This window comes from Oncorhynchus gorbuscha, unplaced genomic scaffold (assembly GCF_021184085.1).
Source record: "Oncorhynchus gorbuscha isolate QuinsamMale2020 ecotype Even-year unplaced genomic scaffold, OgorEven_v1.0 Un_scaffold_28:::fragment_4:::debris, whole genome shotgun sequence".
Taxonomy (NCBI): Eukaryota; Metazoa; Chordata; class Actinopteri; order Salmoniformes; family Salmonidae; genus Oncorhynchus; species Oncorhynchus gorbuscha.
The window spans coordinates 170040-186149 of record NW_025745144.1 but is presented as its reverse complement, the minus strand read 5'-3'; the positions used below and the strand labels follow the sequence as shown (position 1 = coordinate 186149).

At 43.9% G+C, this 16110-nt stretch overlaps 1 protein-coding gene across 6 annotated transcripts in view; it reads left to right on the top strand.

The window, feature by feature from the left end:
- LOC124017588 (zinc finger protein 521-like) overlaps window positions 1-16110 on the top strand; it is a 91010-nt gene that overhangs the window by 35218 nt on the left and 39682 nt on the right. For 4 of the 6 annotated variants that reach the window (XM_046332787.1, XM_046332788.1, XM_046332789.1 and 1 more), the window contains exon 3: window positions 10422-10553. In XM_046332787.1, the coding sequence (XP_046188743.1) occupies window positions 10422-10553 (132 nt within the window). The remainder of the gene's footprint in view (window positions 1-10421; window positions 10554-16110) is intronic. The other 2 variants (XM_046332791.1, XM_046332792.1) reach the window with 1 other exon arrangement.

Below are 16110 nucleotides of genomic sequence, written 5' to 3'. Positions count from 1 at the left end.
CGCAGCTGCCACCATGTGAATAGCGAAGAAAGGCCCTTGCAAGTGTGTCATAATTAACTTTTTACATTTAGGCCACTTACTCTTTTCATGGGCAGAAAGACAGATTCTTGTTAGAGTTGTCCCTGCTCTACCTCCCTTACTTGCGCTTCTTTGCCTGTTAGCTTTTTTGTCTGATGCACTTCTGTCTTTTTCTCTCTTTCTTTCAGCAGCGGGTTGCATTGAGAGCCAGTCAGAGCCTCCTTGTGCTGTGAAATAGCAGGGCTATAGTCATTTGACCTTTATTTTCTCCCAACAAGAAAAGGCCCCATTAGTTTAGAATGGGGCATGGGTGAAGTAAATGAGAGCAGTTGACTGCAGAATTGTGTTTGTATGGCTGCAGGGGGTCTAATGCTCCAATACCATCCATCTCAGCAGCTAACCTGCACTGTTTGGCCCCCATGGACCTCCATACCTGGCCTCAAGCTGCAGTGCCTACACATAATTCGTTAACAAGTCTTCTGCTCTGCTCTCCCCTTTGCTATGGTGGGGGGTTTTGTGTGTGCATTTTGGTGAACTGCAGCCCCAAAGACCTACCAACTATTCATTTGAGTTATAACCAGTGTGTCTTCTTGCTTTAACTGTAGCTATTAAGCAAAAAAAAAATGGCAGTCAGAGGATCATATACTACCTAAGTAGTGTGTAAACACCAGCTCTTCTCTGGTTTCACTGTTTGAGTGTAGCACACACTTCCTTACAGCAGCATCCTTAACTTCAGCTGAGTACTGATTAGCTAGAGAGAAAAATGCCACATGCCCAATGTTTTGATGTTCTTATTACTTACCTGATATTAGTCATCTTGATGGCAGACGGTGACTATTAGCTCATACTGTATGTATTTTACCATGTTGATTGTTAAGTTTGTCTTTTAGTGACTATTTAGCAATGCTTTTTATGCATTGTATAGGTCTACTGTCTACTATGCATAACCCATAAAGAGGCTATGATATAGAACAGACACCTTATAGCTCACAGATAACCCAGATATTACAGTGTGCTGTCCTCTTCAAGGTGTTCTAGTTGGCTACGCCTTTTATTCTGTCTTCAGGCCTTACACTTGTTTATCTCAATACCAGTTTGGCAGTGAGAAGGTGCCTGTGACCTAGCCAACCTGGCCGCTAGGGGATGGTGTGAGACGGATAATGCCGGCGGTGTAGAGAGAGAAAGAGAGCGAGAAAGTGGCTAGCATAAGACTAGCTGTGCTCTGATTAGCACTTACATACACCCTGCACTGTGCACTGTGCACCACTGTGCGTCCAGGTTCAAGTTCAGCCATGCATCTGGCCTGACAATCCCCCAGAGACTTAGGTTGCGTCCCAAATCACACCCTATTCCCATTTGGGACGTAGAACTATATCCCGCCCACCCCCAGATGCCAGCGGAAAAACTTGCTTGTAAGGTCGTCGCCACCACTGTCACCCGACAACCTCACCCCTTAGTTCAGTTCACTCTGGAGGTTTGAAGTAAAAGTCACACAGACATGGCACAAGCATGGGACCCTGACATTGGGGTTTTTCTTTCTGTCTGTCTGTGGCACATTGGTTTCCACTTCCTGTTCTCTCCTTGTGATTGTCCCGATTCCCTTATACTCTCACTTCAATTCATGTCTTCTCTCTGTTTTGACATGAGTACACTTCTCTGCTACACATCTCTCCTCTATTCTTATTGTTTATAGCTGCTATAAAGGTAGTTTTATCAGTCTTAATGAGGTTATTAGCTAGCATTTGACCATACTAGGGCATCATTATCATCATACCTGTATAGTAATGAGGGTGATGTTCAGGACGTTTAAATAGGGTTATATTCTACAATGTTGTTCATAATGGCATGTCCTCCTCTTTAAACTGAGAAGGCAGGATATAAATATTAGGCATATTCCCCTCCAGGTGCCAGTTCTCCAATCAGCCTAGGTTCACGGGGAGCCAATCAGCCGTGGTCCAGGGGGAGCCTGGTCCCCGTGCGCTAGCTACAGTAGCTCCCATCTACCAGCTACATCCATATCCCGCCCCCTTTCTCTTCTCAACACACTAATGGGCCTTCTAGTATCTCTAAAATGAACCGAGTTCCACATGAGAAGTGGTTCTATATCTCCAGAGAACACACATACACACTCACTCCACCACACGGAGATGTATTTGTATTCACCCATAATTCCCTGGGCCTTAATCACTCAGATTTCCCCCCATTATCTGTTAATGGATAGTTCCCATGGAGATGTAGAGCCAAGTAAACCCACCTACTGTTTACAGCCTCAGAGCTGTCTACTGAACTCTGCCACCATACACACAACACCATAGCTTTACTCTATATACCAGTATGTCCTCTAAAAAAACAAATGATATCCTTCTCTCGCCTTCTCACAATTTCAAAAAGTATTGCAGTCACAAGTAGCATTTCAGAGAGTGTGTAAGTTGAAAGATGTTTGAATGCAGGATATGTAACTGAGTCTTTCAGAAACAGCTGTGGACTACTCTGGGTTTTAATGCCAGGCAATTTCTTCAGATGTTTCTTGGTGTGTTTTCTGTGACCTATAGTACACCATATTGCAGTCTGAAGCCTATCATCTTTAGACCTGATTGAGCACAAATAATACCTTGTTGAGAGACTGCAGTTTGAGTGTGACCTCAACCTTGACTTGACCCCGATTGTAGTTTGTTTAGTCTACTGTGTTTCCAATTCCTTTTCTATGACTACTGTTTTCTAATTATTCTCACCTGAGGAAAATGGCCTTCTTTAATGTCTTTGGTTGCCATCTTTTGTTTTGTCTCCACAACTTTGTTAGAGGTTGTTGCCTGATTTTGAGAAGTGGCCAGACTTGGTTCCTTTAAGAGGGAGCTTGTGAGTAAGATTCACAGTGCGACAGAGAGAAGTGTAAATCTAACTATCAGATTACTACGAAGTGATCCTGAAGTCCCCTTTCAACTGGACCTGCTCTGAAGCAGAATTGTTTATATAGGGTAGTATGTAAGGGGTAGGGGATGAGGAGGGGACTTGGCTAGGATACATATTTTAATTAAGCCCTGTAGTGCAACATACTTAATTTTGGTCAAATTTGTGAGAATACCCAATACCTGAGAGTATTTGAGAAATATCAGTAGAGTCTTTCAGCAACTGTATTCACTAGTGTGCACTATATCCACTCTAAATCCTCACACATACTGTACTGCGCGCACACACAGATTCACACTCTTACTCAAACCTACTCTACACACATACTCTACTATATACTGAGTTTACAAAACATTAGGAACACCTGCTGTTTCCATGACATAGACTGACCAGTGAAAGATATGATCCCTTCATGATATCACTTGTTATATCCACTTCAGTCAGTGAATGGGAGGAGACAGGAAAAATAAGGAATTTTAAGCCTTGAGACAATTGAGACATGGATTGTGTATGTGTGTCATTCAGAGGATGAATGTGCAAGACGAAATATTTAAGTGCCTTTGAACGGAGTGTGGTAGTAGGTGCCAGGTTCACCGGTTTGTGTGAAGAACTGCAACGCTTCTGGGGTTTTCATGCTTAACAGTTTCCTGTGTGTATCAAGAATGGTCCACCACCCAAAGGACATCCAGCCAACTTCACACAACAATGGGAAGCATTGGAGTCAACATTGGGCCAGCATCCCTGTGGAACGCTTTTGACACCTTGTAGAGCCCATGCCCCGATTAATTGACTCTCTTCTGAGAGCAATTCAATATTAGGAAGATGTTATTAATGTTTTGTACTCTCAGAGTATACAAAGCTGCACTTGAACATCCAGACGAAACCGAAAGGAAAACAAACCCCAGTGTCCCAAACAACCTTCAACAGAACATTAACTTCAGCCTGGTTGCTGAAGAGGAAACACAAGAATAAATAATAAAGGCTGTCCTTTTTTTAAATAGTTTTCCTACCCCGTCTCCCTCTCTCCTTACACATGGGAAAGATATTAGATGTTTGTGTTTTTCAGGAGCTGTGAAATACATAAACCATGAACCTTGGATGTGCCACCATGCCCTGTGGATATGCAGATGGACTTACTTTGCTGGTGTCAGGGACGCTTAGAGGGAGCAGGAACAGAAAAGCTCTCATCTAAAAGATTTCGCTTATGAGTGCAGGGGGACAGGGTGGTGGCAGTGGAGGCAGAACACTCACGAGAGTGGAGGGAGAAGGGAGGGTGAGAGAGAAATATATATATATAGAGAGAGAGCTTCCAGTCCCCAGTGGCTCTGTAACTATATCCAGAGTCTGCTCCAGTCGGTGCAGAGCAGGCCAGGGTGGGGGCTCCTGAATGCTCTGTCCTGATTGGACAGCCCTGGGGGAGGCTGGGGGAACGACAGGAAGTGACCTCACCCCAATGAGGGAGCTATAGGGGCGCGCTGGCTGACTTCCTCCCTTGACTCTCACTAAGGAACAGGCTGCCAGTGTGATCCAACCTCTGCTCCCCTGCCGCATACAAACCTGTCCCCCTTTACACTGTTACATTACAGGGGCGAGCAGTGCCGAACAGACTCGTGCACTCACACACTGAGTCATCCCACTTGCACTGTATTGTCTTACACACACTCTTCATGCACACACATGCAGTATCAAACAATCACGTATCTTAGATTCACAGACATATGCAAACCTCTCTCCCTCTCACACACAAATACACACACGCATGCACCCAAGGTCAGACGGTTGGGCAGGTGCAGAGTTATCTGCATAATGAAGCAGGTCAGGTCTCTGAAGGAACAGGAGTGTGCTCCAGGGTCAAACAAGGGCTGCACATATGGGCAAAGGCATGGAGTGCTCTGAACACACACACACACACACACACACACACACACACACACACACACACACACACACACACACACACACACACACACACACACACACACACACACACACACACACACACACACACACACACACACACACACACACACACACACACACACACACACACATACAGACGGCCAGGTTGAATGGGGATCAAAGAACTCTGTCGCTCTCTTACACACATGCACAAATTATGCACACACATATGCACGCACACACGTGCACACACACCATGTCTCATCTTTCAAAGGGGAATGCACAATTACAGACGACACAATCAACTCCTCTGGTTTCTGTGATAAAATAGTTTTTTAAATCTTTACATCCATACCTAAGCCACTAAGCCAGACACACACAGTAAGACAAAAGCTTGTCATGTGAGCTCATTCAGACACAACCAGCTTTAAATGTTTGTTTTGAGGTCGTAGTAGAGGATTCTCCTTGACAGGGTTATAAGGAGAAGAGGGCTGGCCATATGGTGAAATAGAGCATAAACATGCTCTGTATATAATAAATTAATAGACTCACTATGCTGTGTAACACGTTTCCCATTGCCCTCCTAGAACAGCCCAGGTCGCTGGGTTGTATTGTCACTTTATATCGTATTACATGATATACAGTGGATAGTCTCCCTTATACTGTAGCCAGCTAGTCACCAAAACAGGTACAGATACCTCTAATTGTTTTATTACTATACTGTACAGTTACTGTACTATACTGTAGCACATCTTAGCATAGACTACACTTCCCTTGTAAAGAATTAAACCAATAACATTTAACTTGGTATTAAAATGCTTTATTAACATTATTTTGCACATCTTGTTGTAATCGGCTGCAGGTTTCAGAAATGACCCGTTTTTTATAACATTGCCAAATGTTGTTAGTGGAGCGATCCAGCCCATGTTGTTAGTAGAGCGATCCAGCCCATGTTGTTAGTGGAGCGATCCAGCCCATGTTGTTAGTGGAGCGATCCAGCCCATGTTGTTAGTGGAGCGATCCAGCCCATGATGTTAGTGGAGCGATCCAGCCCATGTTGTTAGTGGAGCGATCCAGCCCATGTTGTTAGTGGAGCGATCCAGCCCATGTTGTTAGTGGAGCGATCCAGCCCATGATGTTAGTGGAGCGATCCAGCCCATGTTGTTAGTGGAGCAATCCAGCCCATGTTGTTAGTGGAGCGATCCAGCCCATGTTGTTAGTGGAGCGATCCAGCCCATGTTGTAAGTCGCTCTGGATAAGAGCGTCTGCTAAATGACTTAAATGTAAATGTTAGTGGAGCGAGCCAGCCCATGTTGTTAGTGGAGCGATCCAGCCCATGTTGTTAGTGGAGCGATCCAGCCCATGTTGTTAGTGGAGCGATCCAGCCCATGTTGTTAGTGGAGCGATCCAGCCCATGTTGTTTAATGTGTGCTTTGAGCAGCGGAACAACAATTGACCATAAAAGTAATAATAATAATAATATATGCCATTTAGCAGACGCTTTTATCCAAAGCGACTTACAGTCATGTGTGCATACATTCTACGTATGGGTGGTCCCGGGGATCGAACCCACTACCCTGGCGTTACAAGCGCCATGCTCTACCAACTGAGCTACAGAAGGACCATTGTTGTTAAGGTGAGTTGCTTTGCCAGATCTGTGAGTTGCGTTGCCAGATTTGCCCAAGGCCCATCCGGTAAACCCCCACTCTGATCCTCCAGGGCTTTAGATGGCCACAGCTGGTTAGGTGGATTGTGTGTTTCCGCGTCTGGTACCCTGGGCCCATGTTGTGGGCATTGGGCTGTAGAGACTGAAGGATGGGCCCTGGCCCTAGATAGGCACCCAGGGACCCTCCTTCCATCCCCCTTCACCCCCCTCTCGCTGGCCCCATGCCTGGACCCATGCTTCACGGGACAAGGGGATTTTGACAGAGTACAGGCCAAACTGCATGGATAGCAGAGTGCACTGGGTTTTTATTGGCGTGTAGTTCAGGAGATGGGCAGTTCGGTTCTGCGGAATGCTGAGTCAGCGGATCGTTGTGCAGCAAATGAGCAGTAGGGAAGGATCAGTGTCTGAACCAATGCCATCTATTTCAGCTATCAAGGTCTGAAATATCGGTCCGAGGTAATCTAATGTCAGGGAGAGACGTGTCATACATTCTAATGTGACAGGGGAATGGATGCAGACTCAGAGTTGTTTTGGCCATTGCCTTGAGCAATATCTCATTTTATGTATTAATTATAACTCATGTATTAGTAATAACATGAAAACATGGGTATTCATCTTGGTTGAAAACCATGAGATTGAATTCAACAGTGGCGTTAAAAAGAGCGGTTAAAATGCCATGGTGATAATAAAGAGAAGTGTGTAAACATTGAGATGTTGAAACATCTATAATATTCTCACTTGCTCATATTGTTTATTATTAAATGTTGATTATAAAATGAATATGTTCCCATGCTTGGCTATTCTTACATTTTCCACTTCAATCTGTAAATTAGCCTAGATGTTTTTTTATGCATTACATCTTTCCCTTTATCAAGCTACAGTAGCACTGCACCCTACAGCCCATTTGCCCACACCATGTCGCCCACAGAAATTAATTTGCGTGTTAGCCAATCAAAAAGAGCGATGCTTGCCATGTTCAAAGTGCAAGACCTCGCCTGTGCAATTAGACCCAACACTGGCCATCCAATTTATGCCTAATGGGTCTAGATCACACATTATATTACTGTTGTATGAGCCACGAAAGTTATAGGCAGGAGCCTTTGACACAAATGTGTTGGAGCTCAATTAAATGGGGAAGGAGGAGAAAATAAATAATATATACTACCATTCAAAAGTTTGGGGTCACTTAGAAATGTCCTTGTTTTTGAAAGAAAAGCACATTTTTTGTCCATTAAAATAACATCAAATTGATCAGAAAAACAGTGTAGACATTGTTAATGTTATAAATTACTATTGTAGCTGGAAATGGCAGATTATTTATGGAACATCTCCATAGGTGTACAGAGACCCATTATCAGCAACCATCACTCCTGTGTTCCAATGGCACGTTGTGTTAGCTAATCCAAGTTTATCATTTAAAAAAAAGCTAATTGAACATTAGAAAACCCTTTTGCAATTATGTTAGCACAGCTGAAAAATGTTGTTCTGATTAAAGAAGAAATGAAACTGACCTTCTTTAGACTAGTTGAGTATCTGGAGCATCAGAATTTGTAGGTTTGATTACAGGCTCAGAATGGCCAGAAACAAACTCGTCAATCTATTCTTGTTCTGATAAATGAAGTCTATTCCATAACTTGGATTAGCTAACACAACGTGCCATTGGAACACAGGAGTGATGGTTGCTGATATTGGGCCTCTTTACGTCTGTGTAGATATTCCATTAAAGAATCAGCCGTTGTCGTGGTCGTCATAACGAGGAGACCAAGGCGCAGCGTGATAAGAATACATTCTTCTTTTAATTAAACGAACACTTAACAAACTAACAAAATAACAAAACGAACGTGAAGCTACAATAACAAGTGCTGACAGTCAACTACACAGACAATGACCCACAGAATACCCACAGAATACCCAAGGAATCTGGCATGTAAACGATAAACAGCTGCCTCTAATAAGGAACCAATCCAGGCAACCATAGACATAAACACCTAGAATATAACAACCCTGTCGTGACGTTGTATTAGTTAATATGACGACTGTTGTTCATCGAATGATTAAAAGTTTCTAATTGCGTGATTATCTGAATCAAGCAATTATTAACTCATTAACCTGGGGCACCATGGGAAAACTAGTTTTTATTGAGTTTCTATTTCCCAAATTAACTCAAAGAATATCAGAATATTGATTTTACAACAGCCACGAATTAACCAGTTACGTCTACCAATCTCATTCTGAACGTCGTATAGCCCGTGAATCTGCGCGGACCCGGGTCTCACCAATGAGTTCGTACCACACCAATCTTTGTTGAATATTTATTTACTAAAAAGCTAAAATGATGATAAAAGACACATAGACAAAACACATTATAGGCTATTGATTAGAACTTAGTATAATGGGCCAACACACTATGGCGCGTGTTACCCAAAATGGGGATTTAAAAGAGAGAGAGATAAAGAAGGTACACGGACGCTCTGGACTGCCTAGGCGCACTATAGGCCTGGTGCGTGGTGCCGGCACTGGTGGTACCGGACTTGGGACACGCACCTCAGGGCGAGTGCGAGGAGCAGGAACAGGGCATACTGGACTGCCGAGGTGCACTATAGGTCTGGTGCGTGGTGCCGGCCTGGGGACACGCACCTCAGGGCGAGTGCGGGGAGGAGGAACAGGGTGTACTGGACCCTGGAGGCGCACAGGAAGCCTGGTGCGTGGTGTTGGCACTGGTGGTACTGGGCTGGTGACACGCACCTCAGGGCGAGTGCGGGGTGGAGGCACAGGATACACTGGACCGTGGAGACGCATTGGAGATCCAGAACATAGAGCTGGCTCAATACGTCCTGGCTGGATGCCCATTCTAGACCTGCAAATGCGAGGAGCTGGAATAGAGCGCACCGGGCTAGAATAGCTAACTGGAGACACCGTGCGCTCTATCGCATAACACGGTGCCTGACCAGTAACATGCTCCCCACAGTAAGCATGAGGAGTTGGCTCAGGTCTCCGACCTGACTCAGCCAATATCCTCGTGAGCCTCCCCCAAAACATCTTGGGGCTGCCTCTCGGGCTTCCGTGCTAGCCGTGTACGTTCATATCGTCGCTGTTCCTCTATTCTCCGGTATTTTTCCTCGTAGTTTCGCCGTTCCGCTTTCGCTGCCTCTAACTCCTTCTTAGGACGGTGATATTCCCCCGGCTGAGTCCAGGGTCCTGCTCCATCTAATATCTCCTCCCAGGTCCATTTCCCCATTAAGCTCTGTTCCTCCTTTTCACGCTGCTTGGTCCTTCTTTGGTGTGTTATTCCGTCACGTTCGCCGTAATGGAGGAGACCAAGGCGCAGCGTGATAAGAATACATTCTTCTTTTAAATAAATTAAGAACACTTAACAAACTAACAAAATAACAAAACGACCGTGAAGCTACAATAACAAGTGCTGACAGGCAACTGCACATAGACAATAACCCACAAAATACCCAAGGAATATGGCTACCTAAATATGGTCCCCAATCAGAGTCAACGATAAACAGCTTGGCCTCTGATTGGGAACCAATCAAGGCAACCATAAACATATAAACACCCAAACTATAACAACCCCTAGACATACAAAACCCTTAGAATACAAAAACTACACAAACCACCCTCGTCACACCCTGACCTAACCAAAATAATAAAGAAAACAAAGATAACTAAGGTCAGGGCGTGACAGCTGTTTCCAGCTACAATAGTCATTTACAACATTAACAATGTCTACACTGTATTTCTGATCAATTTGATGTTATTTTAGTGGACAACAAATGTCTTTTTCTTTCAAAAACAAGGGCATTTCTAAGTGACTATTTAGAACGATAGTGTATATTCTGGATCCCTCTCTGCTATTTCTACTCAGATTATTCACCCGTCTAACTATGCTGTTTTGTGTGTTGTGTGGTCTCTTTTTCCTTAGAAGAGGGCCTGAACCATGAGTGTAAGCTCTGCAGTCAGTCGTTCGACTCGCCAGCCAAACTCCAATGCCACCTGATCGAGCACAGCTTCGAGGGCATGGGCGGCACCTTCAAGTGTCCTGTCTGCTTCACAGGTGAGTGCCTGCGTGCATGTGTATGCTTGCACGTGTGTCCTCAGAGAGCCCCACCCACACAATTGCATTACAATGCAAAGCAATTTTCAGAAACCTCATTGTTTGTCTAAAATGGCAAATGGTTTTCTAAATGAGTATGAAAAGGTCAGAAAGGCAGGTCAGCCAAAGCTGAAAGCAGTTTGTTGCATGCATCTTAATATTTACTCAAATTGCCTCTAAATCAAGACCTGTCATGAGCAGAGGGATAGAGGGTAGAGGAGGGTAGAGAGAGAATGGGAGAGAGGGCGAAAGAGAGGAAAAGAAGAAATAATAAGGAGGAAAGGAGTGTGCTAGAGTGGAATAAAGAGGAAGGGGGATGAAGGGAGTGAAGGAGGGAGAGTGAAGTGCTAATTGTGGATGTCGGTGGTGCTGATAGCTGTAATGATCTCATCTGTCTGTGTGCGTGGAGGTGGAAGGACCATACAGGACTCCTCCGGAGAGGATAACGCCCTCCTTCAGTGTCAACAGGGTTAACTATCTCTATAATGAAATCTGCAAAGTCGTTAACTTCTCCTCATTCTTTCTTTTACCCCTCTCTCAGCTCTTTAGCTATACTCGTTATTTTTCACTTTTTTCCAATCCTCAGCTGTTTACTCACTTCACTCGTTTTTATCTCAGTTTCTTTTCATCAGTTAATATTTAGAATTGATCAGGTCTCATCATTTTACTTGTCTCATATTTTCACTCCTCCGCTCTTCTCCTCTTCATAAGCTTGTCCCATTGTCCAGCAGATGCTCACTCATTTGGCTTGTTTCTCTCGCTTTTTCTCAGTATTCACCCCTCCTCTCATACCCATCTCCTCTCATTGCTGTTTGGCCTTATCTCTCTTTTAGCAGCAGCTTATTGATATTTCCCCTCCTCCCCTTCTCCCCCCCTCCTCCCCCTGCCAGGGTCAGGCCGTTTAATATACAGAGCATGCTTTCTTCATCTGAGCCTTCATTTTCTACAGGCTGCTTTGACAGACAGGTCCCCCTTCTCCCTCTGCATCCATATCGATCACGGCGGCAGGCGCAGGAGAGAGAGGGATGCGGAGAGGGAGAGAGAGAGAGACAGAGACAGAGAGGAGAGAGAGAGAGGATGAGAATGTGAGCGGGAGAGAGAGAGAGAGCCCACAGGACAGTGGTGGTAGAGCAGACACACAGAGGCGGGGGACGAGGGGATGGATGGAAGTGGTGGACCATGGGGAGTATGGATGGAGAGACTGAAAGGCCTGCTACTGTTGAGAAAGGAGGGAGGGGACAGGCTGAGACTCAGATCACATTAGCCTCCTCAGGCATTTTCTGGATAGGGAGAAATGGGTTGGGGGCAGTTGTCTGTGAGACCCAGTCTGTCCTTGAAAACATTTATACCCATTAAGATGGACTCAGTGATACAAGTCTGTATCCAAATTATCCAGTTTACCCGGAGAGGCATGTCTGTCGGAGGGGCAAAATTACTTGCAGTTATTCTTTGAGTTATTCACCACCTGGATTCGGTCTTATGTAGTAACATTTGAATTTTTTTTCTCCATTGGATAAAAGTAGAGACTCAGAGCTACAAAATGGTATATCATACACGTTTCATACACAATTGTTGAGGAAGAATGGGAAAGTAATTCTGCTTTGAAAGTTGATACACTTGTAAACTCAGTTTTGAGAAAAGGGCCTTTGAATGTTGTGGTACCTACTGGAGAGCTCTCCTTTGTCTACACACATTCAGCATTGTTCACACCCTCTTAAGCCAGCCCCACACATCTCTTTAAGGATTCACATGAAGTCATGTGCTAAACAGTGAGTGGAGTAGTAAAGTTAAGACTAATACTGGTAGTAGCCTACAATAAGGGAAATTCCAGGTAAACAGAAAGTGTCCAGATATTGCTAAATATTAAATTGCACTTATTTATTTATTTATTATTTTCACCTTTATTTAACCAGGTAGGCAAGTTGAGAACAAGTTCTCATTTACAATTGCGACCTGGCTAAGATAAAGCAAAGCAGATCTACACATACAACAACACAGAGTTACACATGGAGTAAGACAAACATACAGTCAATAATACAATAGAAAAATAAGTCTATATACAATGTGAGCAAATGAGGGAAGTAAAGGCAAAAAAAGGCCATGGTGGCAAAGTAAATACAATATAGCAAGTATAGCAAGTAAAACACTGGAATGGTAGATTTGCAGTGGAAGAATGTGCAAAGTAGAAATAGAAATAATGGGGTGCAAAGGAGCAAAATAAATTAATAAATACAGTAGGGGAAGAGGTAGTTGTTTGGGCTAAATTATAGATGGGCTATGTACAGGTGCAGTAATCTGTGAGCTGCTCTGACAGCTGGTGCTTAAAGCTAGTGAGGGAGATACGTGTTTCCAGTTTCAGAGATGTGTGTAGTTCGTTCCAGTCATTGGCAGCAGAGAACTGGAAGGAGAGGAGGAATTGGTTTTGGGGGTGACCAGAGAGATATACCTGCTGGAGCGCGTGCTACGGGTGGGTGCTGCTATGGTGACCAGCGAGCTGAGATAAGGGGGGACTTTACCTAGCAGGGTCTTGTAGATGACCTGGAGCCAGTGGGTTTGGCGACGAGTATGAAGTGAGGGCCAGCCAACGAGAGCGTACAGGTCGCAGGGGTGGGTATAGTATATGGAGCTTTGGTGACAAAACCGATGGCACTGTGATAGACTGCATCCAATTTATTGAGTAGGGTATTGGAGGCTATTTTGTAGATGACATCGCCACAGTCGAGTCGTAGGATGGTCAGTTTTACGAGGGTATGTTTGGCAACATGAGTGAAGGATGCTTTGTTGCGAAATAGGAAGCCAATTCTAGATTTAACTTTGGATTGGAGATGTTTGATGTGAGTCTGGAAGGAGAGTTTACGGTCTAACCAGACACCTAAGTATTTGTAGTTGTCCACATATTCCAAGTCAAAACCGTCGAGAGTAGTGATGCTGGATTGGCGGGCAGGTGCAGGCAGTGATCGGTTGAAAAGCATGCATTTAGTTTTACTTGTATTTAAGAGCAGTTGGAGGCCACGGAAGGAGAGTTGTATGGCATTGAAGCTCATCTGGAGGGTTGATAACACAGTGTCCAAAGAAAGGCCAGAAGTATATAGAATGGTGTTGTCTGCGCAGAGGTGGATCAGAGACCAGCATCAAGAGCGACATCATTGATGTATACAGAGAAGAGAGTTGGCCCAAGAGTTGAACCCTGTGGCACCCCCATAGAGACTGCCAAAGGCCCGGACAACAGGCCCTCCGATTTGACACACTGAACTCTATCAGAGATGTAGTTGGTGAACCAGGCGAGGCAATCATTTGAAAAACCAAGGCTATTGAGTCTGTCGATAAGGATGTGGTGATTGACAGAGTCGAAAGCCTTGGCCACTGCAGTTATCACAATTCAGGTCCACACATGTTTTCCCAACTCCGTAGTTGGTGAAGAAATGGAGCATGTAGTTGATGACTGTGCTGCTGCCTTTTGCTTGCTTGGACCAGCTCTCATTTTGATGGGAGGCATTGGACCATTCTCCTTGTATGACTGGTGGTGGTGAGTCAGGCGTGTTCTACTGATGCTTAAATACAAATTCCAGATACAAATATTTTAGCATTTATATACAATAGATGCGAAATGGCATTCTGAGAAAACATCACTAACATTACACACAATTCAATCATACACGATACTAGCAATACAAACCGATTGTCATAGCTAAAGTTAAACAAAAAAGTTAGGTTCCTTGTTAACGTTAGCTAGTAAGCAGCCTTCGAACTCCAGTTGGCTAGCTAACAGCAAGCCTTAACTTGCAAAGAAAACAACTTTCTGACAAAATTAGAAACGTATAATATCTGAAACTGTAGCTATACATGGATGAAAGCTTCACGGCAGACTGCAAACCCTTTCATTAAATAACACATCCTGTGTCATTTCCGTTTAGTTTGCACAGCTTGTTTAGCCCGTTGTGTTCCACTGATTTCAAAACTAGGTCAACTTCTTCCATGACAACAATACTGTTGATCACCGTTTCTTCCACATTACTGGCATCAGAAGACTCTACAATATCTTCTTCAATTGAAATGTTTTTACCTAAATCAGGGATTTCCTCATTGTCTGATTAATTTTCAGAGTCAGAGAGAGTCAGCATGGCACGATCGTCCTCCAGAAGGTAGTTGTCGTGACGTTGTATTAGTTCATCTGACGACTGTTGCTCATCGAATGATTAAAAGTTTATAATTGTGTGATTAACTGAATCAAGCAATTATTAACTCATTAACCTGGGGCACCATGGGAAAACTAGTTTTTATTGAGTTTCTATTTCCCAAATTAACTCAGACTATCTGAATATCAATTTTACAACAGACGCTAATTAATCAGTTACCTCTAAAATCTCGTTCTGAACGTCGTATAATCCGGGAATCTGCACGGACCCGGGTCTCACCAATGAGTTCGTACCACACCAATCTTAGTTGAGCATTTATTTACTAGAAAGCTAAAATGATGATAAAAGATACACATACACAAAAACACATTCTAGGCTATTGATTAGAACTTATTATAACGGGCCAAAACACTATGGCGCGTGTTACCCAAAAAGGGAAATTAAAAGAGAGAGAAAAGAGAAAGTACACGAGAGAAATATACATTTGGGTGAATTTGTCAGCTATGCTTATTCTAACCCTAGCCTTGCCCCAAACTGCCGCTCTTATGGGTCAGATTATAAGGATGTAATTACGTGGGGAAGGTCTCTGTGGATTCCCCATATAGACCGTCCAGGCTGCTCAATGACGCACTTCTCAGGCGCACCTCTCTGGTCATCCTCACGATGTCAGTGTCCTTTTGGCTTAGGAGTCTGTTCCCTCACCCTTGTTCTGGAAGGGCTCTTCTGAGGACAGACAGCTCTGTAGCTCAGAGCTCACAGCGTAGGAATGAAACAGTGTAGATACCACGATTCGATGGGAGATGGAGGCTAGGTGGTTCGACTTGAATTCACCCACTTAGACACAGCTACTCATCCGTAGCTTGGGTAGAAAAGTATTTATTTGTCTTCAAATGTGTTGCGTTTTGGGTTAGTTGACTTTTTAGACCTCGGCTGCAGCTTGGGTCACGTCGTCTTGTCTGTAAATTCTTTACTCACAGGTTTTATACCCTCGTGTCAGAAGTGGGCGTAACCGCCTTTAGGGCCCTTCTCTGGGCGTACCAAGTTATGGGCAAAGTCTAGATTTTATTCAAATCCAATTTTAGACAACTAACTTCACATTTCATCTTTACCAAAACATTCTCTTTGATTTGGACATTTTCCATAAAACGTACAATGTATAATCATCAAACATATTCTAGGTAAACTGTTGACCTTACAATGTTTTCGTAATAACGTCATCTATTAACCTTTAAAAACAAAACAAAAATTACATACATTTTCATATTTCATCTATCGTCATGACCACCATTGTGGCTGACGGAAACCATTGTTCCAAAGTCCCTTTATTTAACCTCTTAGTCCGCCCCATCCCGGATCCGGGATCGTGACTACAACCTCAAGCT